Consider the following 25,342-nt stretch of genomic DNA (forward strand, 5'->3'; position numbering starts at 1 on the left):
TCAGATAGATTAGTGGGCCATTCAAGGTGGGGGACCAATGTTTTGTCAACAAAAAAATAGCCTCATTAACCACCCTCTGGCTGAGATAAAAGGTTTTTACCCGCCACTCCCTCCTGTGCCTGAATTTCCTGGTGTCTACACATAGGGGGGCTGAGTGGGGAAATAGCAAGCAAACTGGCTGAGAGTCGTCTGTAACAGCACATAAACCCACATATTTCCCACATTCCCTCTGCTTCATCCTGAGTTATACAGGGAACTCTGAGTATCACTCATGTATTATAAGGGATAATGTACCCCCTACTGTAAATGATAAGGATATTAGCAGTCATTGAGGGGTTCTGTGCCCATATAAAGGCACAAGGCTGCAGGCTGAGTTATACAGGGAACTCTGAGTATCACTCATGTATTATAAGGGATAATGTACCCCCTACTGTAAATGATAAGGATATTAGCAGTCACTGAGGGGTTCTGTGCCCCCCATATAAAGGCACAAGGCTGCAGGCTGAGTTATACAGGGAACTCTGAGTATCACTCATGTATTATAAGGGATAATGTACCCCCTACTGTAAATGATAAGGATATTAGCAGTCACTGAGGGGTTCTGTGCCCCCCATATAAAGGCACAAGGCTGCAGGCTGAGTTATACAGGGAACTCTGAGTATCACTCATGTATTATAAGGGATAATGTACCCCCTACTGTAAATGATAAGGATATTAACAGCCACTGAGGGGTTCTGTGCCCATATAAAGGCACAAGGCTGCAGGCTGAGTTATACAGGGAACTCTGAGTATCACTCATGTATTATAAGGGATAATGTACCCCCTACTGTAAATGATAAGGATATTAGCAGTCACTGAGGGGTTCTGTGCCCCCCATATAAAGGCACAAGGCTGCAGGCTGAGTTATACAGGGAACTCTGAGTATCACTCATGTATTATAAGGGATAATGTACCCCCTACTGTAAATGATAAGGATATTAGCAGTCACTGAGGGGTTCTGTGCCCCCCATATAAAGGCACAAGGCTGCAGGCTGAGTTATACAGGGAACTCTGAGTATCACTCATGTATTATAAGGGATAATGTACCCCCTACTGTAAATGATAAGGATATTAGCAGTCACTGAGGGGTTCTGTGCCCATATAAAGTGACACCATATACCAAGTGGAAGAAATCACTATGTACGTTTAATAAAAAAAGAGCCAGTAACACATACATACAGTGTATATGCCACTCTAGCCGCTATCCCATATCCGTCTCACAGTCAGGGACTATTTAATCCTAGCGCGGAATGTTACGGGCGGGTCTATGTGCAACACAGGTGTGCCAGGTATGCGGAGCGATCAGGGGCGGAACGCTGCGGCGGGTTATATATTATTCATGAAGAGGGCGTGGTTTGGCAGCTGGTTTGTCACGTGGCAGTGTAGGCGGGGCCTGTTTGCTCAGGGCTCAGCGCTGATTTGTCAGTCGTTTCCAAGGCGTCAGGCATAGTAAATGAGCCGGCCCTCCCCTGTGGAGGAACCAGGAAGCAGTTGCGGCCCTAGTGCCTCCCGTGGGACTCGGTGCCAGGGAATTACCGGACACAATAGCTCAGGTGAGGGCAGGGCGGCGGGTCTGTGCGGGCTTGGGGCTGTACGGCTCTCTCAGTACGGGGGAGGGGGCGTTGCCTTGCAGTGTTTGCCCTTACCGCCAGGGGGGTGTGTGCAGGTGCACCTGGGGGGCAGTGAGGTGGCTCCGGCAGCGGATGTACAGTGTGTCCCGATAGGCTGAGCTGAGAGAGGCTTGTGGGTACAGGTGCATATGCCTACAGGTGGGCGGGGCTACAGGTGTACAGGATATGGCTGCCAGGTGGCTGGGCCTGTAGGTGTGTGGGGGGCTTGTTCTGTGTATGTGGTACCTGTATGGGCCTACAGGTGAGCTGGTGTGTGGGCATGTAGGTGCCAATGGGGGCAGGTGTGTGGGCATGTAGGTGCCAATGGGGGCAGGTGTGTGGGCATGTAGGTGCCAATGGGGGCAGGTGTGTGGGCATGTAGGTGCCAATGGGGGCAGGTGTGTGGGCATGTAGGTGTCAGTGGGGGAAGGTGTGTGGGCATGTAGGTGCCAATGGGGGCAGGTGTGTGGGCATGTAGGTGCCAATGGGGGCAGGTGTGTGGGCATGTAGGTGCCAATGGGGGCAGGTGTGTGGGCATGTAGGTGCCAATGGGGCAGGTGTGTGGGCATGTAGGTGCCAATGGGGGCAGGTGTGTGGCATGTAGGTGCCAATGGGGGCAGGTGTGTGGGCATGTAGGTGCCAATGGGGGCAGGTGTGTGGGCATATAGGTGCCAATGGGGGCAGGTGTGTGGGCATGTAGGTGCCAATGGGGGTAGGTGTGGGGCATGTAGGTGCCAATGGGGGCAGGTGTGTGGCATGTAGGTGCCAATGGGGCAGGTGTGTGGGCATGTAGGTGCCAATGGGGCAGGTGTGTGGGCATGTAGGTGCCAATGGGGCAGGTGTGTGGGCATGTAGGTGCCAATGGGGGCAGGTGTGTGGGCAGTGGGCAGGTGGTGGCATGTAGGTGCCAATGGGGGCAGGTGTGTGGGCATGTAGGTGCCAATGGGGGCAGGTGTGTGGGCATGTGGGGCCAATGGGGGCAGTTGTGGGCATGTAGGTGCCAATGGGGGCAGGTGTGTGGGCATGTAGGTGTCAATGGGGGCAAGTGCCAAGGGGCAGGTGTGTGGCATGTAGGTGCCAATGGGGCAGGTGTGTGGGCATGTAGGTGTGGGGCAGGTGTGTGGGCATGTAGGTGCCAATGGGGGCAGGTGTGTGGGCATGTAGGTGCCAAGGGGCAGGTGTGTGGGCATGTAGGTGCCATGGGGCAGGTGTGTGGCATGTAGGTGGGGGGTGTGTGGGCATGTAGGTGCCAATGGGGCAGGTGTGTGGGCATGTAGGTGCCAATGGGGGCAGGTGTGTGGCATGTAGGTGCCAATGGGCGGTGTGGGGTGGGGCAGGTGTGTGGGCATGTAGGTGCCAATTGGGCAGGTGTGTGGGCATGTAGGTGCCAATGGGGGCAGGTGTGTGGGCATGTAGGTGCCAATGGGGGCAGGTGTGTGGGCATGTAGGTGTGGGCATGTAGGTGCCAATGGGGGCAGGTGTGTGGGCATGTAGGTGCCAAATGGGGCAGGTGTGTGGGCATGTAGGTGCCAAAGGGCTGTGGGCATGTAGGTGCCAATGGGGCAGGTGTGTGGGCATGTAGGTGCCAATGGGGGCAGGTGTGTGGCATGTAGGTGCCATGGGGCGTGTGGCATGTAGGTGCCAATGGGGGCAGTGTGTGGGCATGGGCATGGGTGGCATGTGTCAATGGGGGCAGGTGTGTGGGCATGTAGGTGCCAATGGGGGCAGGTGTGTGGGCATGTAGGTGCCAATGGGGGCAGGTGTGTGGGCATGTAGGTGCCAATGGGGGCAGGGGAACAGGCTGATGGAACTGTAGGAGTACTTGGGGGTATTGCCGGGTACTTTCTGTATGAGGGTTGCAAAGCCGGTGAATGGACCAGTTGAGCGCTTCAGGCTTATTGCCCACGGCTATCAAACCTGTGTCCCTCATTTGCTTCCAAGGACTGTTGGGCAGTGAGAGTTGTAGTTGGGGCAGAGGCAGCAGTGGGTGGGGTGTGTGATACAGAAGGTGTGAGAGTGCCGGGTGGGTGTGACTGTGTGTCCAGGATATGTGAGTGTCTCGCTGTGGGAAATGTTATGTGGTGGGGCAGCGCCTTTGTCTCACTGCTCAGTGTGTTCCCCTGCTGAGAGAAGCACAGAGTCTTAGTAGCAGCTACTTTTTAATGGCTACTTAACGCTAGACAATACTGAGAATTCCCTCTGCTAAACACACACAGAGACAATTATCAGTAAATGATCAGCACTGTCTGTTTTAGTAGCTGTGACAAGTAGCTGCTACTAGTAGCTCTGTGTGTCTTCACCCTTATGGCTGCTGCTTGCTGGGGCTGGGGGGGAGTTGGTAATGGGGGTGCTATGCAATATGGCAGCCAGTGTATGAGTTGCCCCACGTGGGAACGTGCCGGGGGGCGTTCATATATTCCATATATTGGCCCTGCGTGTAGAATGCCCTTTTAAAGGCTAAATTAATAAAATTACCCTTGTGGGGCACCTGCAGTCCCTCCCTGCCCAGGGATACCGGGAGTTGCCCTTTCTGATTTAGTCTTTTCTCACATTCAAAAAAAATACCCTGTTGCTTAGATCGCTCAACCCTAGCAACCAGTTGCATACTGGATATCGGCAAGAAGAAATTGGCTCCCAAACTGTGCATGACATTACAGTAAAATGTATTTGTGAGCTAAAATGTCACAGTTCTGCTGACTGTCCTTTGAAGTGGGAGGCCGGGCGTCTGTTCTTTCCTGCTCTCAAAAGCAAACGTTTTAGTTCAGCCCCTGGAAGGGAGTCCTTGGGGACACTGCTGTGCTGGTTACTTTGAGCCTTCCTTGGGGACACTGCTGTGCTGGTTACTTTGAGCCTTCCTCGGGGACACTGCTGTGCTGGTTGCTTTGAGCATTCCTCGGGGACACTGCTGTGCTGGTTACTTTGAGCCTTCCTTGGGGACACTGCTGTGCTGGTTACTTTGAGCCTTCCTTGGGACACTGCTGTGCTGGTTACTTTGAGCCTTCCTTGGGGACACTGCTGTGCTGGTTGCTTTGAGCCTTCCTTGGGGACACTGCTGTGCTGGTTGCTTTGAGCATTCCTTGGGGACACTGCTGTGTTGGTTACTTTGAGCCTTCCTCGGGGACACTGCTGGTTGGCCTGGGGCTGGTTACTTTGAGCCTTCCTTGGGGACACTGCTGTGCTGGTTACTTTGAGCCTTCCTCGGGGACACTGCTGTGCTGGTTACTTTGAGCCTTCCTCGGGGACACTGCTGTGCTGGTTACTTTGAGCCTTCCTCGGGGACACTGCTCTGCTGGTTACTTTGAGCCTTCCTTGGGGACACTGCTGTGCTGGTTACTTTGAGCCTTCCTTGGGGACACTGCTGTGCTGGTTACTTTGAGCCTTCCTTGGGGACACTGCTGTGCTGGTTACTTTGAGCCTTCCTTGGGGACACTGCTGTGCTGGTTACTTTGAGCCTTCCTTGGGGACACTGCTGTGCTGGTTACTTTGAGCCTTCCTTGGGGACACTGCTGTGCTGGTTACTTTGAGCCTTCCTCGGGGACACTGCTGTGCTGGTTGCTTTGAGCATTCCTCGGGGACACTGCTGTGCTGGTTACTTTGAGCCTTCCTCGGGGACACTGCTGTGCTGGTTACTTTGAGCCTTCCCTCTGGGGACACTGCTGTGCTGGTTACTTTGAGAATTCCTCGGGGACACTGCTGTGCTGGTTTACTTTGAGCCTTCCTTGGGGACACTGCTGTGCTGGTTACTTTGAGCATTCCTTGGGGACACTGCTGTGCTGGTTACTTGAGCCTTCCTCGGGGACACTGCTGTGCTGGTTACTTTGAGCCTTCCTCGGGGACACTGCTGTGCTGGTTACTTTGAGCCTTCCTCGGGGACACTGCTGTGCTGGTTACTTTGGCCCTTCCTCGGGGACACTGCTGTGCTGGTTACTTTGGAGCCTTCCTTGGGGACACTGCTGTGCTGGTTACTTTGAGCATTCCTTGGGGACACTGCTGTGCTGGTTACTTTGAGCATGTAGGTGCCAATGGGGGCAGGTGTGTGGGCATGTAGGTGCCAATGGGGGCAGGTGTGTGGGCATGTAGGTGCCAATGGGGGCAGGTGTGTGGGCATGTAGGTGCCAATGGGGGCAGGTGTGTGGGCATGTAGGTGCCAATGGGGGCAGGTGTGTGGGCATGTAGGTGCCAATGGGGGCAGGTGTGTGGGCATGTAGGTGCCAATGGGGGCAGGTGTGTGGGCATGTAGGTGTCAGTGGGGGAAGGTGTGTGGGCATGTAGGTGCCAATGGGGGCAGGTGTGTGGGCATGTAGGTGCCAATGGGGGCAGGTGTGTGGGCATGTAGGTGCCAATTGGGGGCAGGTGTGTGTGGGCATGTAGGTGCCAATGGGGGCAGGTGTGTGGGGCATGTAGGTGTCAGTGGGGGAAGGTGTGGTGGGCATGTAGGTGCCAATGGGGCAGGTGTGTGGGCATGTAGGTGCCAATGGGGGCAGGTGTGTGGGCATGTAGGTGCCAATTGGGGCAGGTGTGTGGGCATGTAGGTGCCAATGGGGGCAGGTGTGTGGGCATGTAGGTGCCAATGGGGGCAGGTGTGTGGGCATGTAGGTGCCAATGGGGACACTGCTGTGCTGGTTACTTTGAGAATTCCTCGGGGACACTGCTGTGCTGGTTACTTTGAGCCTTCCTTGGGGACACTGCTGTGCTGGTTACTTTGAGCATTCCTTGGGGACACTGCTGTGCTGGTTACTTTGAGCCTTCCTCGGGGACACTGCTGTGCTGGTTACTTTGAGCCTTCCTCGGGGACACTGCTGTGCTGGTTACTTTGAGCCTTCCTCGGGGACACTGCTGTGCTGGTTACTTTGAGCCTTCCTTGGGGACACTGCTGTGCTGGTTACTTTGAGCATTCCTTGGGGACACTGCTGTGCTGGTTACTTTGAGCCTTCCTTGGGGACACTGCTGTGCTGGTTACTTTGAGCCTTCCTTGGGGACACTGCTGTGCTGGTTACTTTGAGCATTCCTCGGGGACACTGTTGTGCTGGTTACTTTGAGCATTCCTCGGGGACACTGCTGTGCTGGTTACTTTGAGCATTCCTCGGGGACACTGCTGTGCTGGTTACTTTGAGCATTCCTTGGGGACACTGCTGTGCTGGTTACTATAAGTACAGCCTTAAAGGGGAGGTTTGTTATGGGATAGAGCGGCTGGCCCGCGTGGGATAGGACGGCTGGCCATCTTTCTCCTGCCAGAGGTCCCCTCTCCCTGCTGTAAGTCCCCTGATGGGCAGTAGCGGATGCGGCTCTGTAGGACACATAGGCTCTGGGTGTAGCTGATGGGAAAGGGCCGAGTCAGTCACACACCCAGAAACCCCTGTGAGGATCTGGCTGCCTGCCACTCACTGCTTGCACTCTCCTCTCATAGCAACTCCCTGCCCTGTGTCTGTGGGAATGTGGCCCAGGCAAGGCTGCTGGATTTTATACATGTCACTCTTGTATGAGCAGTAACTGGGTATTTGGGGTTCCTAATTAAGGATTAATTAACAGTGATACATAATGAAGCTTAGCCAGGCAACCCTATGAATGTTGGTTATATCCAGGCACATACAACTCTCTGGTGCAGCTCAGAGATGAGTAAAACAGAAACATGTTACAAAGGCAAGTGTAAAGGGCATAGTGTCCCTTTAAATCCCAGTCGGAGTGCGGCGGCGGCTTTTCCTTTCCGACAGGCGCTTTGTTGCCGGTCCCTGCAGGACGGCGGCTTCCCATGAAGTTCCTATATATAGGCCTGTTGCACACGTACGCCCCGTGCTTCTCCTGTTGGCCGCTGTGGGCAGATGTATGTATGTGCCATGTCTGCCTTAGCGCCCCCTAATGGCCAGCTTCTGGCTTGTAGGGTTATTGACCCAGACCTGTAACCAATGGGGATAGTAAAGCAAGTGCTGCTTCCGCCGTCTCTCCTGCCCTCATCTCCAGCTTGGGTAAAGGTCCCGGCCGGGCTGCTCAGTGCGGGTTAAAGATTAATGGGCCCTGGGCTTGTTTGCATGATGTCAGTGAGCTGCCGATAATTTCCCTGTTATTTAGAGTGTACGTATGTGTATATTTGTCTGTGGCGGGACACTTTCCCTATAGGAGTGGGAGTCTTTCCCTTTATCAGGTAGGACTTCTGCTCGTTGCCTGCACCAGGGGCCACACCGGGCCACCCACCTACTGCCTTCTAATGCTACTATTGCTTTATGTTCTCCTGGGTGTAGGGGGGCCTTGCCTTATGGAGCTAGGGGGTCCTTGCCTTATGGGGCTAGGGGGCCTTGCCTTATGGGGCTAGGGGGCCTTGCCTTATGGGGCTAGGGGGCCTTGCCTTATGGGGCTAGGGGGTCCTTGCCTTATGGAGCTAGGGGGTCCTTGCCTTATGGAGCTAGGGGGCCTTGCCTTATGGGGCTAGGGGGTCCTTGCCTTATGGAGCTAGGGGGCCTTGCCTTATGGGGCTTAGGGGCCTGCCTTATGGAGCTAGGGGGCCTTGCCTTATGGAGCTAGGGGGCCTTGCCTTATGGAGCTAGGGGGTCCTTGCCTTATGGGGCTAGGGGGCCTTGCCTTATGGGGCTAGGGGGCCTTGCCTTATGGGGCTAGGGGGCCTTGCCTTATGGAGCTAGGGGGCCTTGCCTTATGGGGCTAGGGGGCCTTGCCTTATGGGGGCTAGGGGGCCTTGCATTATGGGGCTAGGGGGCCTTGCCTTATGGGGCTAGGGGGTCCTTGCCTTATGGAGCTGGGGGTCCTTGCCTTATGGAGCTAGGGGGCCTTGCCTTATGGAGCTAGGGGCCTTGCCTTATGGAGCTAGGGGGCCTTGCCTTTATGGGCTAGGGGGCCTTGCATTATGGGGCTAGGGGGCCTTGCCTTATGGGGCTAGGGGGTCCTTGCCTTATGGGGCTAGGGGGCCTTGCCTTATGTGGGTAGGTGGCCCTTGCCTTATGGGCCTAGGGGGTCCTTGCCTTATGGAGCTAGGGGGGGGGGGGCTTGTCTTATGGAGCTAGGGGGCCTTGGGCTGACATTGCTAGGTGTACATGGCCTGACTCTCCTGGATAGCCCTGCCTGCTACCCCTACGTACTCTCCCGGGTTTGGCACTGAATGTTCCCTTTCTGCCTTACAGGGTGCTGAGGAGCCGCGGAGATGAAGCGCTTCCTTCGCTCCGGCCATGATTCTGTGAGGGAGCGGCTGAAACGGGACCTTTTCCAGTTTAACAAGGTGAGTCGGAGACCTGCAGAGAAGGACTCCGTTCCCTGTTGGGACTGTCACCCAATCACTAAAAAGGGGTAGTTTACCTTTAAATAAACTTTTAGTATGACGTAGACTGATATTCTGAGATAGTTTGCTGTTGGTCTTCACTTTTATTTTTTGTGGTTTTTCAGTTATTTAGCTTTTCGTTTAGCATCTCTATGGTTTAGTATTTCAGCATCTCTCTGGTTGCTAGGTTCATATTTAACCTAGCAACCAGGCAGGGGTTTGAATGAGAGACTGGAATATGAATAGCAGAGAATAGCAGAGATAAGTAATAAAAAGCAATAATAACAATACAATTATAGCCTCATGGAGCAGGATTTGCCGTCCTTTTCTACATCTTTCCAGATTTCAAACAGGGGGTCACTGACCCGAGCAGTCAAAAACCTATTGGTCTTTGACTGCCGGGGTCAGTGACCCCCTGTTTGAAATCTGGAAAGATGTAGAAGAGGAAGGCAAATCATTCAAAAACAATAAGAAACGAACAAAGACCAGTTGCAGAGTTGCTAGGAATAGGATATTCTGTATTATACTAAAAGTTAAGTTAAACTTTCCATGTAGCTGCTCTGCAATGTGTTAGTCCCCTGCTGAGTGATACCATAAGCACCCTGCTATATCCCTGCAGGGGGGCCCCTTGCTTGCCCGGGCAGGACTGGCTCTCCATCATATTCTTACCTGGGATAACAATCCCTACAAAGAGCGGACAGCCTGGTGTGCAGCAGGAGATACTGACTCCAACACCAGATTATACACCAGATGCTCATATTGCTGCGAACTCAAATACTTGGGCAGTAAAGCCAGGTAACAGAATGGGTTCTGCTGTACGTCACTGGGTGCCCTTGCTGCATCGGTTCTGTCATGGCGCCAAGCACACTGTGTGGCTGACCCGTCTCTCATACCTTCCAGTGTAGTATGTGCAGAGATTGGCTGTGCCAAGAGAGAATGGGTTACACTGCCAGGCAGGAATCAAGTTCAGGCTGGAAACCAGCTTGACAGGTTTAGGAGCACAAATAAAGGGCAGGTTTGGGGTAATAGAAGAGCAGGCTGTGTGCTAAATAGAGAGTAGGCAACATGGGCACAGGCAACTCTTACCCTTACTAGTATTCCGACATGGGAACTTGGATTTAGTGTGCTGTTCCTAAAGTAATTGTGGCCTGAATAGGCTGTACTTTATTTTACTGTGCACATTCAGCAAAATATATGGGCTGGCAGAGCCCTAATTACAGTGCCAAGCCAAGGAGCTGCCCACTACATGCCACCCAGCGCTTGCCTGCCCCCTGCTGCTTTCCACTCCTTCCTGTTCCTGACAGTCTCCCTGTGCGGCTCTGCTGATCCCCCTCCAGTTGCACGTGGGGGTACGTCCCTCCTCTGCCTTCCCCCTAGTTCTGTCCCTGCTTATTTATCCTCCCCACTGCTTTGGTGCTTGCGCAATGCCGTGCTGTCATGCTGCAGAACTAGACATTCTTCTCTCAGCAGTCACAACTGTTCGCATTTAGATGTGAAATGATAAAAATGCCAGAAGGTGAGTAGTTTCACATGGGTGTGCTGGGTATCGCTGGGAGGGTCACGTCACGGCTGGGAATACAGACTTTCCTGCATCAACAACACAAATAGGCGGTAAGCTGGCACCACGGGTAGTGTAGTAATGCCAAAGGTCACTTGCCCCCTGGTAACAAGTACATATTTATTATAAAGTGTAAGCCAGCATCACTGGTGATGTTGCCCATAGCAACCAATCAGCAATTAGATTTGAATGGTCACCTACAAGTTAAGGTGGCCATACACAGGTTGATTTGGGTCCCTAAGATCGATTCAGCAGCTTATCTCCACGTGTATGGGTCCCCTGATGGGCCTAACTGACCGATATCTGGCCTAAAATTGCCCAGATCTCAAATGGGCAGATTTGATTTTCCCATCAGATTGGGGACCACATTGATGCGGTCCGAAGGCCCATAAACCCGCTGTTTGAATTTGATCCTTCTGCCCTAGGGCTAAACAATCGAATTAGCCCGATATTGCCCCCCGTAGGTGGCCATATTGGGAGATGATGTGCTCCTTTGGTGACCTCGCCAAACGAGTGGATTGCACCATGTATGGCCACCTTTAGAAAACAAAAGCAAAGATCTAATTGGTTGTTATGGGCAACATCACCACCGATGCCATTCAACTACAACTCCCAGCAGTAGCTTTGGTTCTGGACCAGTTAGTGTTTATAGTTTAGCAGCTGGAAGGCCCCTGTGTTGCTTATCTGTGGAGATAAAGATAAATGAATGTTCTGCTATGTTTATCTCTCTTTCTGTCCCCCCTCCAGACAGTGGAACATGGATTCCCCCACCAGCCCAGCGCTTTGGGGTACAGTGACTGCCTTAGCCTCATGGCGATTGGAACTCGTTCCGGAGCCCTCAAAGTGTATCCTTTATTAGTGCAGCTGACGGTTAGAATACAAGGAGGCAGGCGTTGAGCCGTATTTATAGGGAAGCAGGTATTGGCACAGCTCTTTATCGCCCGTCCGTTGCTGGAGCCGTATGGAAAACTGAGAGCAACTTCATTATCAGTGCAGTGAGGTGGGTTGTACTTTAGCTGAACATCTGACCCCCCTTCCACCCTTGTGTTTACACTGCAGTTTGTTCCATATTGGCTTCTGGCCACGGGCCAGGCTGTAAGTGACACGGGCTGGTGCTGTACGGGGTAGGCCGTTCCTGTGCAGGCTGCGGCATGCTCCCTGTGTGAGTTTGTACTTTCTCCTTGCTCCATACTGATGCTCCCCCCGCATTCCCTGATGTAGTAGCCCACTCTGCTCAGCATCATCCCTGCCTCGGGCATTCCCCCCCCGGAACTATTTGTGTAACTGGCATCAGGGGAGATGGTACAGGCCAACTACCCCTTCTGTCCTTCTACCTTCTGTTTATTTTTCTCTCCTCCTGCCCTGTACAATGTTATTCCCACTATCGGCCACTGTATCTCTGTGCCATGCCCGTGTATTGTGTTCCATTTCAATACATTTATTGCACACACTTTTGAGGATTAAAGAACCAATTCCTGTTTGTCACAGTAATTTAGCTAATCCTTTTAGTTACACAACCTGAAATATCCACCCTGTTGCACATCTCTGTGTCATCAGGAAAAATCCCATCCCTTCTATAACTTTTATATATATTTGCAAGGAGACATTCAACGGCTGTTTCATTTTTCTTCTTTATAATTAGTGCGTATTTGAAAAGCTTTCTGAACTCAATCCAATCAAAGCCTCAATATCCTGCAGTGATATAAGCAATGGTTTACGATGTGTGACAGAATGCTCTGCTAGAATCTCAGCCATAAAGCAGGGCAGGACTGCTGCTTACAATGGGGGGGGGATCAGATAAGATCTCTGCCACTGTGACAGAATGCTCTGTTATACAGATAGCTAGAATCTCAGCCATAAAGCAGGGCAGGACTGCTGCTTACAATGGGGGGATCAGATAGGATCTGTGCCACTGTGACAGAATGCTCTGTTATACAGATAGCTAGAATCTCAGCCATAAAGCAGGGCAGGACTGCTGCTTACAATGGGGGGATCAGATAGGATCTGTGCCACTGTGACAGAATGCTCTGTTATACAGATAGCTAGAATCTCAGCCATAAAGCAGGGCAGGACTGCTGCTTACAATGGGGGGATCAGATAGGATCTGTGCCACTGTGACAGAATGCTCTGTTATACAGATAGCTAGAATCTCAGCCATAAAGCAGGGCAGGACTGCTGCTTACAATGGGGGGATCAGATAGGATCTGTGCCACTGTGACAGAATGCTCTGTTATACAGATAGCTAGAATCTCAGCCATAAAGCAGGGCAGGACTGCTGCTTACAATGGGGGGATCAGATAGGATCTGTACCACTGTGACAGAATGCTCTGTTATACAGATAGCTAGAATCTCAGCCATAAAGCAGGGCAGGACTGCTGCTTACAATGGGGGGGATCAGATAGGATCTGTGCCACTGTGACAGAATGCTCTGTTATACAGATAACTAGAATCTCAGCCATAAAGCAGGGCAGGACTGCTGCTTACAATGGGGGGATCAGATAGGATCTGTGCCACTGTGACAGAATGCTCTGTTATACAGATAGCTAGAATCTCAGCCAGGGTATGGGATGGGATCTGTGCCACAGTGGTTTTGCAGATATTACACATAGGAGCAGCCTTGTAGTCACCTGTCCGTATTACTCTGCATTTCTGTGACTGCCATTAAGGCTTTCAGCCAATTTCATATCCATTGTTGTAACCTACAGTCCGGCTATAACCTGGCAATTAACGGACTAAGTGCAGCCCAGCTAAGCCCCTGAGGCCGGCCCACCCATGTCACACAGATTCAAAGATCCATGAACCTGTTTGATGTTATCTCCATTCAGTAATCCCAGGTTGTCCCACGTCTGTCACAGAGATGGGAAGAGTGACAGGGGATGTTTGTTTTGGGTTTTATGGCCCAGATTATCTCTCTTAAGGCTGTCTGGCAGGGATAGATGTATTTCTCCTTAATATCCCTTCCCTGCAGATATGGCTCCCCAGGGGTGGAATTTATGGGTCTCCATGATGAGAATAACTCTGTGACAAAGATCAGCTTCATCCCAGACCAGGTAAAGATGGGCGTGTCTGTGCTGTGGGCGTGTCGGTGCTGTGGGCGTGTTGGTGCGGTGGCCGTCTCTGTGCGATGGCCGTCTCTGTGCGATGGCCGTCTCTGTGCGATGGCCGCCTCTGTGCGATGGGCGCCTCTGTGCGATGGCCGCCTCTGTGCGATGGCCGCCTCTGTGCGATGGCCGCCTCTGTGCGATGGCCGCCTCTGTGCGATGGCCGCCTCTGTGCGATGGCCGCCTCTGTGCGATGGCCGTGTCTTTGCGATGGCCGCCTCTTCGAGCTGTGTAGGCCCAGCTTTTTGATTCAAACTCTTCCTGTTTCTCAGTGCCAACTCGTCACCGTCCTCGATGACAACAGCCTCCACCTGTGGTCATTTCCGCATCACGACGGGGTCTCAGAACTGCAGGAAGAGAAGAAATTCACCCTACGTGGCCCCCCTGGGTAAGTGCCATTATAGTTGGTACCATTATTATTATTATTATTATTATTAATAACATGTATTTATAAAGTGCCAACATATCCCGCAGCGCTGTACAATAAGTGGGTTTCATACACTGGACATACAGAGTAACATATAAAGCAATCAATAACCGATACAGGAGGGGAAGAGAGCCCTGCCCAAAAGAGCTTACACTCTACAAGGAGTAACATATAAAGCAATCAGTAACCGATACAGGAGGGGAAGAGAGCCCTGCCCAAAAGAGCTTACACTCTACAAGGAGTAACATATAAAGCAATCAGTAACCGATACAAGAGGTGAAGAGAGCCCTGCCCAAAAGAGCTTACACTCTACAAGGAGTAACATATAAAGCAATCAGTAACCGATACAAGGGGTAAAGGGAGCCCTGCCCAGAAGAGCTTACACTCTACATTATTATTAACATGTATTTATAAAGCGCCAACATATCCCACAGCGCTGTACAATAAGTGGGTTACATACATTGGGCATACAGAGTAACATATAAAGCAATCAGTAACCGATACAGGAGGGGAAGAGAGCCCTGCCCAAAAGAGCTTACACTCTACAAGGAGTAACATATAAAGCAACCAATAACCGATACAAGAGGTGAAGAGAGCCCTGCCCAAAAGAGCTTACACTCTACAAGGAGTAACATATAAAGCAACCAATAACCGATACAGGAGGGGAAGGGAGCCCTGCCCAAAAGAGCTTACACTCTACAAGGAGTAACATATAAAGCAATCAGTAACCGATACAGGAGGGGAAGGGAGCCCTGCCCAAAAGAGCTTACACTCTACAAGGAGTAACATATAAAGCAACCAATAACCGATACAAGAGGTGAAGAGAGCCCTGCCCAAAAGAGCTTACACTCTACAAGGAGTAACATATAAAGCAACCAATAACCGATACAAGGGGTGAAGAGAGCCCTGCCCAAAAGAGCTTACACTCTACAAGGAGTAACATATAAAGCAATCAGTAACCTATACAAGAGGGGAAGAGAGCCCCGCCCAAAAGAGCTTACAATCTACAAGGAGTAACATATAAAGCAATCAGTAACCGATACAAGAGGTAAAGAGAGAGCCCTGCCCAAAAGAGCTTACACTCTACAAGGAGTAACATATAAAGCAATCAGTAACCGATACAGGAGGGGAAGAGAGCCCTGCCCAAAAGAGCTTACAATCTACATTATTATTAACATGTATTTATAAAGCGCCAACATATCCCCCAGCGCTGTACAATAAGTGGGTTTCATACATTGGACATACAGAGTAACATATAAAGCAATCAGTAACCGATACAAGAGGTGAAGGGAGCCCTGCCCAAAAGAGCTTACACTCTACCTCTTCTATTCAGCAGTTGGTCAGAACAGTCTCATCTACTTCTATTGGGTAATGGCTCATCCCTTCTCTTTAATGGGCAGGTCTCCTCCGAGCGTGACGCAGATCAAGGTGCTGTTGCCGCACTCCTCGGGGGAGAAGCTGTACGTGGGCACCGAGGGGGGCAGTGTGTTCATTCTCGAGCTGCCATCTCTGCGGGTGCTAGAAGAGAAGACAGTGGGGCATGAAGCGGCTCTTCAAGGGTAAGAAACCTTTGTTTTACACCCTTTGTTGTACAACCGTTTCGACCCAAACAGTTAAGCAGATTCTCCCTCCTGCAGTCTGCCTGACGAGTACAGCAGCAGGAGAGCGTTTGAGTCTGTGGAGGCCTTGCAGGAGAATCCCCGCAATCCAGACCAGCTTTTGATTGGTTACAGCCGCGGAATGATGGTGACGTGGGACTTGGTAAAGGGACGCAGCGTGCAATATTTTCTGGGCAAACAGGTAACAGCCGCTCAGGAACTTTCCTTCTCTGTATAGGTGCAATTAAAATTATATTTGTATTTATACATATGGGTAGGAGGTGCCATAGTGTTTCCCTTAGACAGTACAGTATAGGGGTACAGCTTATTGTGTGCCCGGAACATTCCTTCTCTGTATATTTGTATTTATACATATGGGTAGGGGGTGCCATAGTGTTTCCCTTAGACAGTACAGTATGAGGGTACAGCTTATTGTGTGCCCAGAACATTCCTTCTCTGTATATTTGTATTTATACATATGGGTAGGGGGTGCCATAGTGTTTCCCTTAGACAGTACAGTATGGGGGTACAGCTTATTGTGTGCCCAGAACATTCCTTCTCTGTATATTTGTATTTATACATATGGGCAGGAGGTGCCATAGTGTTTCCCTTAGACAGTACAGTATGGGGGTACAGCTTATTGTGTGCCCAGAACATTCCTTCTCTGTATATTTGTATTTATACATATGGGTAGGGGGTGCCATAGTGTTTCCCTTAGACAGTACAGTATGGGGGTACAGCTTATTGTGTGCCCAGAACATTCCCTCTCTGTATATTTGTATTTATACATATGGGTAGGAGGTGCCATAGAGTTTCCCTTAGACAGTACAGTATGGGGGTACAGCTTATTGTGTGCCCAGAACATTCCTTCTCTGTATATTTGTATTTATACATATGGGTAGGAGGTGCCATAGTGTTTCCCTTAGACAGTACAGTATGAGCAAATCCCTTCTCTGTATATTTCTGTATAATTTATTATATTTTGCATGTCTTGTTGATAATGGACATTTAACCCCTTATTTCCTGTTAGCAACTAGAGAACGTTTTCTGGTGCCGCGATGGGAAGCAGATAGTCAGCTGTCACAGCGATGGGGGCTACAACCAATGGGAGGTCTCAAATGAGCTAGTACAGGTTTCTCCCAAGGAGAGCAAAGTGCCATACGGTGAGCTGGGTGACTTTATGCTGAGGGGTGGGTTAAGCTGGGAGGAGAAGGGGCTCTAATATGTCTGTTCTGTGCCCAAGGTCCCTTCCGCTGCAAGGCAATCAGTAAAATAACCTGGCACACCACGCGCAGAAGGTGAGTTTAAGGGTATTTAGGGTTGTACTAGTGCCTGACCCTATTCTGCGCTCAATCCTAACTCTGTTAAACCTCCGACAGCCGGTCTCCGTACGTGGTGTTCCAAGGAGGGATGCCCATGGCCAGCTATGGGGACAGGCACATCATATCCGTGGTACATGGGAACCAGCAGACTGCTTTTGACTTTACCTCTCGGATCATTGACCACGTAGTTATTGCCAACCCGGATCCCTCAGCAGGTGGGTGAGCGGCGCATTATAGTAAGGATTCTGGCTGTGCCCATAGTATCACCGCTATAGAGTTTCATTATCAGTTACATGGGCATTATTCTCCCTCCCCAGAGTACGATGACCCGCGGGCCCTGCTGGTGCTGGTAGAAGAGGAGTTGGTGATGATCGACCTGCAGAGCCCCGGCTGGCCAGTGATCCAGTGCCCCTACCTCATCTCCCTCCATTGTTCAGCCATTACCTGCTCCCATCACATCTCCTCCATCCCCTTGAAGCTATGGGAGCGGATAATCAGCGCGGGGAGGAAGCAGAACACTCAGTACTCTAACATGGTACGGTTCCCCCGGGGCCTGCACTTGGCACCACAGCTTGCTTGCTTCCACTAACCCAGACAAAAATATAGATTGATTGGGTAATGCAATTTGGCCAAATACCATTTCTTCTACATCAAATGAATTTTAGTTTTCAGTGAGGGGTTGTAGGTTGGCTAACCTTTTACCCCAGGTTTGTGCACCTCCACTTTCCTTAAGGTCCCCATACACCTTAAGATCCACTCGCTTGGCGATGTCGCCAAGCGAGCGGATCTTTTCCCGATATCCCCACCTACGGGTGGGCAATATCGGGGCCAAACGATCGAATTATAATGACGGGTATAGGCAAAGTCGGTCCGGGGACGGCATCAACGAGCCAATGTGGTCCCCGATCTGACTAGATTTTCTAACCTGCCCGATCGAGATCTGCCCAATTTCAGGGCAGATATCGGTCGGGCAGGCCCGTCGGTAGTTCCCATACACGGGCCGATTAGCTGCCGAATCTGTCTAAGGGACCCATATCGGCAGCTAGAATCGGCCCGTGTATGGGGACCTTTAGTTAAGGTTTTAGAGTCCTTTATTAATAATAGTGGGAAGATGTATTGCTCCAGTTGGTAGATCTAAATAGCTAGTAGGACTCATTATGGAACTTCCAGCTTCTCACACAGTTTTGTCTTCTCTCGCTGCAGCCGTGGCCCATTGATGGTGGCGTCAATTTGGCTCCTGCGCCCCCTCAGAGGGACCTGCTTCTTACTGGGTGAGTCCTACAAAGAGTAAGTCCTGTTACTAAGCTGTAACCCTCATTACTGGCTGTAGCCGATGCTGAGAGTTGTAGTCTCTTTCCTATCCCCGGTGTTTTCCTTTTGCCTGACAGATAAGACACTATAGTGCCCAGAGGGCTAAGTCCAAGCCTATGGCAAACAGAAGCATCTGTGCCAGTACAAGGCTACGGGCTGCTTGAACCGTTTGCAGAGTTAAACATTAATGTTGTAGGTCAGCAACACAAACGGCACATTAAATCTACTTTTATTCAGTAGTGCTGCCCACCTAGCGCCATCTGTTTCCTAGAAACATATATAAACCAATGTAATTGAGGTGGAATTCCGGACATTTATTCCATGGGTTTATGGCCAGCCTGGAAGTGGGCAGTGTATATGCCGTGCCATGGCATCTGGTAAGTAAGTGCCTCTGGGGTCTGTTTTTCTTTCCCAGACATGAGGATGGCACTGTGCGCTTCTGGGATGCCTCCGGCATTTGCCTTCAGCTAATGTACAAGATGAGCACAGTGAGTGTCTTCCAGACCGAGTCGGACCACAACGACAATGTCAACTCCAATGAGGAGGAAGAGTGGCCTCCACTGAGGAAAGTGAGTGTCCATCTCTTCAACTTAGCCACCCAGTATGCTCCAGTGTACCCAGCAGTCTCAGGGATATGTCCGTGGGTTGTGGGTTCTCTCTTCTATATCTCTTTTCCCTTTTGCAGGTTGGCTCCTTTGACCCTTACAGTGATGACCCCAGGCTGGGCATACAGAAGATTTACATGTGCAAATACAGTGGTTACCTCTCTGTGGCTGGCACGGCTGGACAGGTCAGTGAGGAGGAGCTTACGGTGCCACCAGCTTTGTGCAATTAAGTTCCTACTGCCAGGGGTTCCCTTATGACAATGTATCTCACCCCTGATCAGGTTCTGGTTATGGAGCTGAATGATGAAGCTGCAGAGCATGTGGTGGACGAGACCTTAGTAGACCTCCTTCAGGAACAAGAAGGCTACCGCTGGAAGGGCCACGAACGGCTCCATGCTCGGGAGGACCCTGTCCGCTTTCCACCGGGGTTCCAGCCATTTGCCCTGGTGCAGTGCCAGCCCCCTGCTGCTGTTACTTCCCTGGCCCTGCACTCTGAGTGGCGGCTGTTGGCCTTTGGTACCAGCCATGGCTTCGGCTTGTACGACTTTCAGCAGAAGCGCCAAGTAATGGCCAAGTAAGTGATAAAAAAATTAAAAAAAAAAGAGCACAGAGCTGGGCTAGTAGGTCAAGATTAGCTCAACTGTGTCTTTGCTCACAGGTGCACGTTACATGCCAGTGACCAAATGGCGTTGGAGGGTCCCCTGTCACGGGTTAAATCTCTGAAGAAATCTTTGCGTCAGTCATTCCGCCGCATTAGGAGGAGTCAAGTCAACAAGAGAAGACCAGGGCCTGATAGGGTGAGCTGGCACTTTTGTGAGGGCGGGTAACTAAGCTCTGTTTTGCTCCCCACCAGCTCCAGGGTTGCCCCACATTTCTGAATCACGGAGATTCAGCCTTGTGGGATGGGTACCCCAAAACATAGGGCAATAAAGGGTTCCAATCACCTTCTGCCTTTTTAAAGAGCCATAGGATTATGTTCTGCTCTATACAGTATGTTTGAGTGTAAGAGTTCTATGTTCCTGACCCAGGCTAGACTGAGGATATGGGTTGCCTATGACTATACCATTGCGTTAATAACCAGGGAATCCCAGGCAACTCGTGGTTTGGGAAGATACAAGGGACTCTTTGCTTTATGCCCCATCTCTGTTCCCTGATAGGTGCAAGAGGCCAATGCTCGATTTGAGCAGGAAGCTCTGCAAGAGATGGAACTGGCCCCCGTGCAGAGGCGGATAGAGGCCCGCTCGGCTGAGGATTCCTTCACCGGATTCGTGCGCACATTGTACTTTGCCGACACCTACCTGAGGGACAGTGAGTTACCCTAGAGGGTGCTGGCTTCGCACCATAGATGGGACATAATCTTGGGACCTGGGTTTTCATTAGTTCTGAACTTCTTTTCAACTGTTCTTACTAATGCCAATCTCTCTTGCCAGGCTCTAGGCACACGCCTTCCCTCTGGGCGGGGACAAATGGCGGCACAGTGTATGCGTTCTCTTTGCGGGTGCCACCCACAGAGCGCCGAATGGAAGAGGCAGTGGCGGCAACGCAGGGTGAGTGAGCAGAAATTCGTTTCCTTGGCCCTCGCTTGTCATGATGGTTGCTGGTCTTGGGGGTTATCCACCCACAAACTGTTTTGCAGAATGAAAGAAAATGTCATTCTAAGCAACTTCCCATTATAAAATGGAAAAACATTTTGGTTTCAAAGTTATTTGTACATGTAATTGCAGTTGCAAAGCAGTATTTGTGCATCCCTTTCTGTTCCCTGGTTCTGACTCCTGAAACAATGTAACAAAAGTTAGTTCTCCTCATCTGTCAGTCAGCTGGCTTCTGCTACATTGCTTCAGGAGTCAGAGCCAGCAGTGCAGAGAATACAGACAGACAGACACTGCCACAGCAATTGCAGTTACAAATAGCTTTGAATTTAGGTTGGAAAGTGAATTTGAATTACCTTTTTTGGGTGTAGATCCCCTTTCAGGGGCAGATTGTCAGTAATGGATCTTTTATTGCAGCTAAGGAAATCCAACTCATGCACCGGGCTCCGGTTGTGGGGATCCTGGTTCTGGACGGTCACAGCGTTCCTCTCCCAGAACCCTTAGAGGCAGCTCACGATCTCTCCAAGAGCCCCGACATGCAAGGCAGCCACCAGCTATTGGTCACTTCCGAGGAGCAGTTTAAGGTGCAGCTTTGGTTCGGGGCCTCGGATAAGGGGTGCCATAGTATCCATTTATGGGGGGGTGAGTGACTAATGGCATCTGTTTGTCTGCAGGTCTTTACTCTGCCCAAAGTGAGCAGCAAACTGAAGCTAAAACTGACGGCCACGGACGGCTGCCGCGTGCGCAAGATGACGGTGTGCACCTACGGTAGCTGCAAGTCGGAGGAGCACAGCGAGAACCACCTGACCATTCTTACCAACCTGGGGGATATTCAGGTGGTGTCACTGCCCCATCTGAAGCCACAAGTCCGGTACGACTGCATCCGCAAGGAAGATGTGAGCGGCATCGCCTCCTGTGTCTTCACCAAACACGGGCAGGGTGAGTACATTGGGTGGCCCCCCGCGCTGGCTAAGCAGTGGGTATGGAAACTATATGTGGGGGATTCTGTGGCTACCTGATCTACTTGCCCTTTCCTAACCCACTATTTCATCACTATTTTCAAAGGGTTTTATCTAATCTCCCCCTCTGAGTTGGAACGGTTTTCGCTATCCACATGCTGGTTGGTGGCTCCCCGTGCCAGAGTGGATCCTCCGGAGCCCCCTCGTAACTCGCGGCTACGGCGGGGGGGCAGCACTGACCAACCAACTGACAGGTCCAGGTGGGTGTCAAGTGGGGTGGTCCCCCCAACGAATCAACAGCAGGCGTGAACATTATCCTGCCTGTGGTCCCACCAGCTATTGGGCCGTGTATTGATTGTGTATGCGCTGGGACACGGACTGAACCATTTCCCAATTAACCAGAGTTTTCCTTTCTTTGTGTGCAGGTCTTCTGGGACGGACCACACAGGAGGTAGGGGCCAGTCTGGCATTCTCTAAAGCGTATTGCTTAAAGGACAAATCAACCTCAAAAATAAGTGTTTGCCTAATAATATAATACCAATATGAATTGTCAGTGCTTTCAAAGTTATGTGTAAATGTAATTACTACTGAAAGCAGCATTGGCTGAACTCCTGCTTGTTACTTTTGAAACAATGTTGCAAAGCTCAGTCTCCTCCATCGAGTCAGGTCTGTCAGGCTGCTCCTTGTGTTACATTGTTTCAGTCAGAGCCCCCGGGGCAGGGAATAGAGAAGGACAGGCAAACACTACTTCTAATAGCATTATATATAGGGATGCACTGAATTGAGAATCCACGCTCCTGGCCAAACCGAATATGAAAAATCATGTGATTTTCTGTCACGTAAACACGGACAAACAATTGCTTAGAATTATGTTTTTCTTTTATTAGGCAAAAAAATAATGTTCTGGGTTGACTTGTCCTTTTCTGTCCCTTTTGTACCCCTTATGTACCTGTGGCTTTACTTTTCTGTATTCTACCCCCCCCCAAGTATTTCTGCCATTCCTTTCTGTACCCCAAACCTAACTCCCTTCCCATACCCCCCGCACTTATGTTGCCACGCTGGGTCACCCTACCCCGGCACTGACCCTTCAACTAATTTTTCAGGCCAGCGGGCCCAGGGGACACTGATGGAACATGCGCTGCTAAATGACGAGAGTAAGTAGAGATGTTCTCCCCTGTGTGTTCATATTGTGTATTGTCTGGGAGAATAACTGGGAAGGGGCAGCATTCCAAGCTTCTTTCCTTACAACACCCTCTGGGCTGGCCCCATTCTGCCAATGGCCCATCATTCCCCTTTGTGTTATGGCCCAATCACAGCTCTTTACACCCTGGTTTGACTCCATACTGACCCTTAGGGCCACAGTGAGTAGAACATGGGGCAGCTGGGTGTTCCCTGAGTTTGAGCCTGTCCCGTTTCTCTCTTTGCAGAGATGCTGAAGGAAATCCAGAGCACGCTGGAAGGAACCCGAATGTGAGTGCAGTTACTGTTGGGCAGCCCCTCCAATTCAGGGGGTTATTACCACTTTTTTGGCCATAGAAGGATAGATTCTATCGATGTGTTCTCTGGAATTAAATGGTGCAGATTGTGGGAGGGGCTGTAACACTTTCTTTAGATCATGGGGGGCCTGGGTTCAAATCCTGTGTCTGGGGCCTATCGCACATCGCTTTATTTCCCTAGGCAAGCAGGGTAATGGTGCAAATGGGTTGCTATGATTCCAGCATGGTCCTTTTTAGCACTTATAATTTCTGGGAAATTTCCAGTTTCCAGGTGATCGAACCACCATTAATTTTATACAAAAGAGGAGGAGGAATCTGGCTCCCACCCAAAAAAGCTTTAAGGGGCCACTGCACTTTATCTATTGCTCCTGTGGATTTATAATATTTATCTAATGTCTGTATTCAGATGCCCCCCTCCCACCGGCATCCATATAAAGGTGTAATTGGCTCCTCCTGCAGTTTCAGCCTTACCCAATCTTCTCAGGCTGGTTGAAAATAAGCTCCTCCCACAATGGCCAGAAAGAGGGCGTTGCCTTACAGTCTTGGGGCTGGGTTTAATCTCATTGGCACGTGGGGAAGTCAATGCAGGGTGCAGGGATACCCCAATGGTTTCTTACAATCCGTACCTGTGCCAGGATGGGTGCTGCTTACCCTCCCTGTGCCCTGCATTAAAGCTGCGTCTGTCGTTTCAGAAGCTACAGCGAAAGGAGTTCCCGGCAGATGAGCGTTGGACACAGACTGATCAATGGGGCAGGTACTTCATTATCGGATTATCCTCTGTGGGTGAGGCCAGACTAGGATAGAATGTCTACCATTTGGCCAGTAGATAGGGCTTTGGCTGTATCCTTCACTGGTCCATAGGAATCAATGCAGTAAGACATCTAAGCCCCTCCCTCTGCTTGCCCATGGGTAAGAGAACAACCCAGAAATGGAGCTGTTTTACCTGGGGCGACTGGGCTTGGGCAGCTTTCTTGTTGGGACCAGGTTTTATTGATGCATTCGATTGTGTTTAACCCTATTCCTCTCCTCTCTCCTCCACAGCAGAGTGAAATGCTCCCCGAATAACAGAATCTGAAATTCCGGGCTGAAGCCCCCGGTGCCAAGACACTACTGATCATTGCACAATGGAGCCTCTCCGCAGGACTTTACTGTCACGTGCCTTGTGCTGTTCTGCCTGCACATCCCTTTAGCGCCCCCTAGAGGAATTTGTTCTTTTATTTAATGATAATCGTACTACTGCCTTACCCCCCACCCCCCCTGTGCAGAGCAGGCACCACTGGAGGAAAGCAATCACATGAAAAATGGGACTGTATTTTTTTAAATTATGTACCTTATTTGGTTTTTAGAGGTTTTACATTTTATTGGTATATTTTAACACCAGTTTTGTTTTTATACGATTTTAATGGAAATTGGCACGGTACTGACAATATGCATTGGGTGATATTTTTATAATAGATATCGATTATGTTGCTTTATGCATTTCTGTGGCCAATAAATGTAATTCTTCCTCTTACCCGGGCACTGATATTCACTTTATCTGACAAACGTGGGCCCCGAAACGATCGAAATCTGCGCAGGGTAAGGTCTTACACCCAACTGGAAGATTCTCCCATTGCAAATGCCAGAGGGGCTGCGGTAAGGTGCCATAGTCACTCACTATTTATTGGGCTGGGGGGGCTGTTTGTGCCTCTGGGTACTGGGAATGCCAGGACCCAGGCCCAGCCTGGCAATCTGTGGGTTCAGGCAAATGCCAGAGGGGCTGCTGTAAGGTGCCATAGTCACTATTTATTGGGCTGGGGGGGCTGTTTGTGCCTCTGGGTACTGGGAATGCCAGGACCCAGGCCCAGACTGGCAATCTGTGGGTTCAGGCAAATGCCAGAGGGGCTGCTGTAAGGTGCCATAGTCACTATTTATTGGGCTGGGGGGGCTGTTTGTGCCTCTGGGTACTGGGAATGCCAGGACCCAGGCCCAGCCTGGCAATCTGTGGGTTCAGGCAAATGCCAGAGGGGCTGCTGTAAGGTGCCATAGTCACTATTTATTGGGCTGGGGGGGCTGTTTGTGCCTCTGGGTACTGGGAATGCCAGGACCCAGGCCCAGACTGGCAATCTGTGGGTTCAGGCAAATGCCAGAGGGGCTGCTGTAAGGTGCCATAGTCACTATTTATTGGGCTGGGGGGGGCTGTTTGTGCCTCTGGGTACTGGGAATGCCAGGACCCAGGCCCAGACTGGCAATCTGTGGGTTCAGGCAAATGCCAGAGGGGCTGCTGTAAGATGCCATATACAGTCACTATTTATTGGGCTGGGGGGGGGCTGTTTGGGCCTCTGGGTACTGGGAATGCCAGGACCCAGGCCCAGACTGGCAATCTGTGGGTTCAGGCAAATGCCAGAGGGGCTGCTGTAAGGTGCCATAGACAGTCACTATTTATTGGGCTGGGGGGGCTGTTTCGTTGGGGCCTCAGTAGACATT

General features: G+C 50.9%; 1 protein-coding gene across 3 annotated transcripts; it reads left to right on the plus strand.

The window, feature by feature from the left end:
- Positions 1–1,533: 1,533 nt before the first annotated feature.
- Positions 1,534–24,389, plus strand: llgl2 (LLGL2, scribble cell polarity complex component). 3 transcript variants are annotated; one of them, NM_001015691.1, is given in 28 exon segments: positions 1,534–1,592; positions 8,777–8,871; positions 11,216–11,313; positions 13,437–13,518; positions 13,842–13,957; positions 15,397–15,555; positions 15,634–15,796; positions 16,625–16,757; positions 16,838–16,892; positions 16,974–17,131; positions 17,234–17,451; positions 18,120–18,187; positions 18,643–18,796; positions 18,913–19,017; positions 19,114–19,406; positions 19,491–19,629; positions 19,990–20,140; positions 20,263–20,379; positions 20,839–21,005; positions 21,096–21,354; positions 21,357–21,360; positions 21,487–21,505; positions 21,507–21,640; positions 21,806–21,831; positions 22,484–22,534; positions 22,808–22,850; positions 23,569–23,630; positions 23,918–24,389. In NM_001015691.1, coding segments are annotated over 27 exon segments (3,057 nt in total). In that variant the 5' UTR covers positions 1,534–1,592; positions 8,777–8,796; the 3' UTR covers positions 23,926–24,389.
- The last annotated feature ends 953 nt before the right edge of the window (positions 24,390–25,342 follow it).

Source organism: Xenopus tropicalis, chromosome 10 (assembly GCF_000004195.4).
Source record: "Xenopus tropicalis strain Nigerian chromosome 10, UCB_Xtro_10.0, whole genome shotgun sequence".
Taxonomy (NCBI): Eukaryota; Metazoa; Chordata; class Amphibia; order Anura; family Pipidae; genus Xenopus; species Xenopus tropicalis.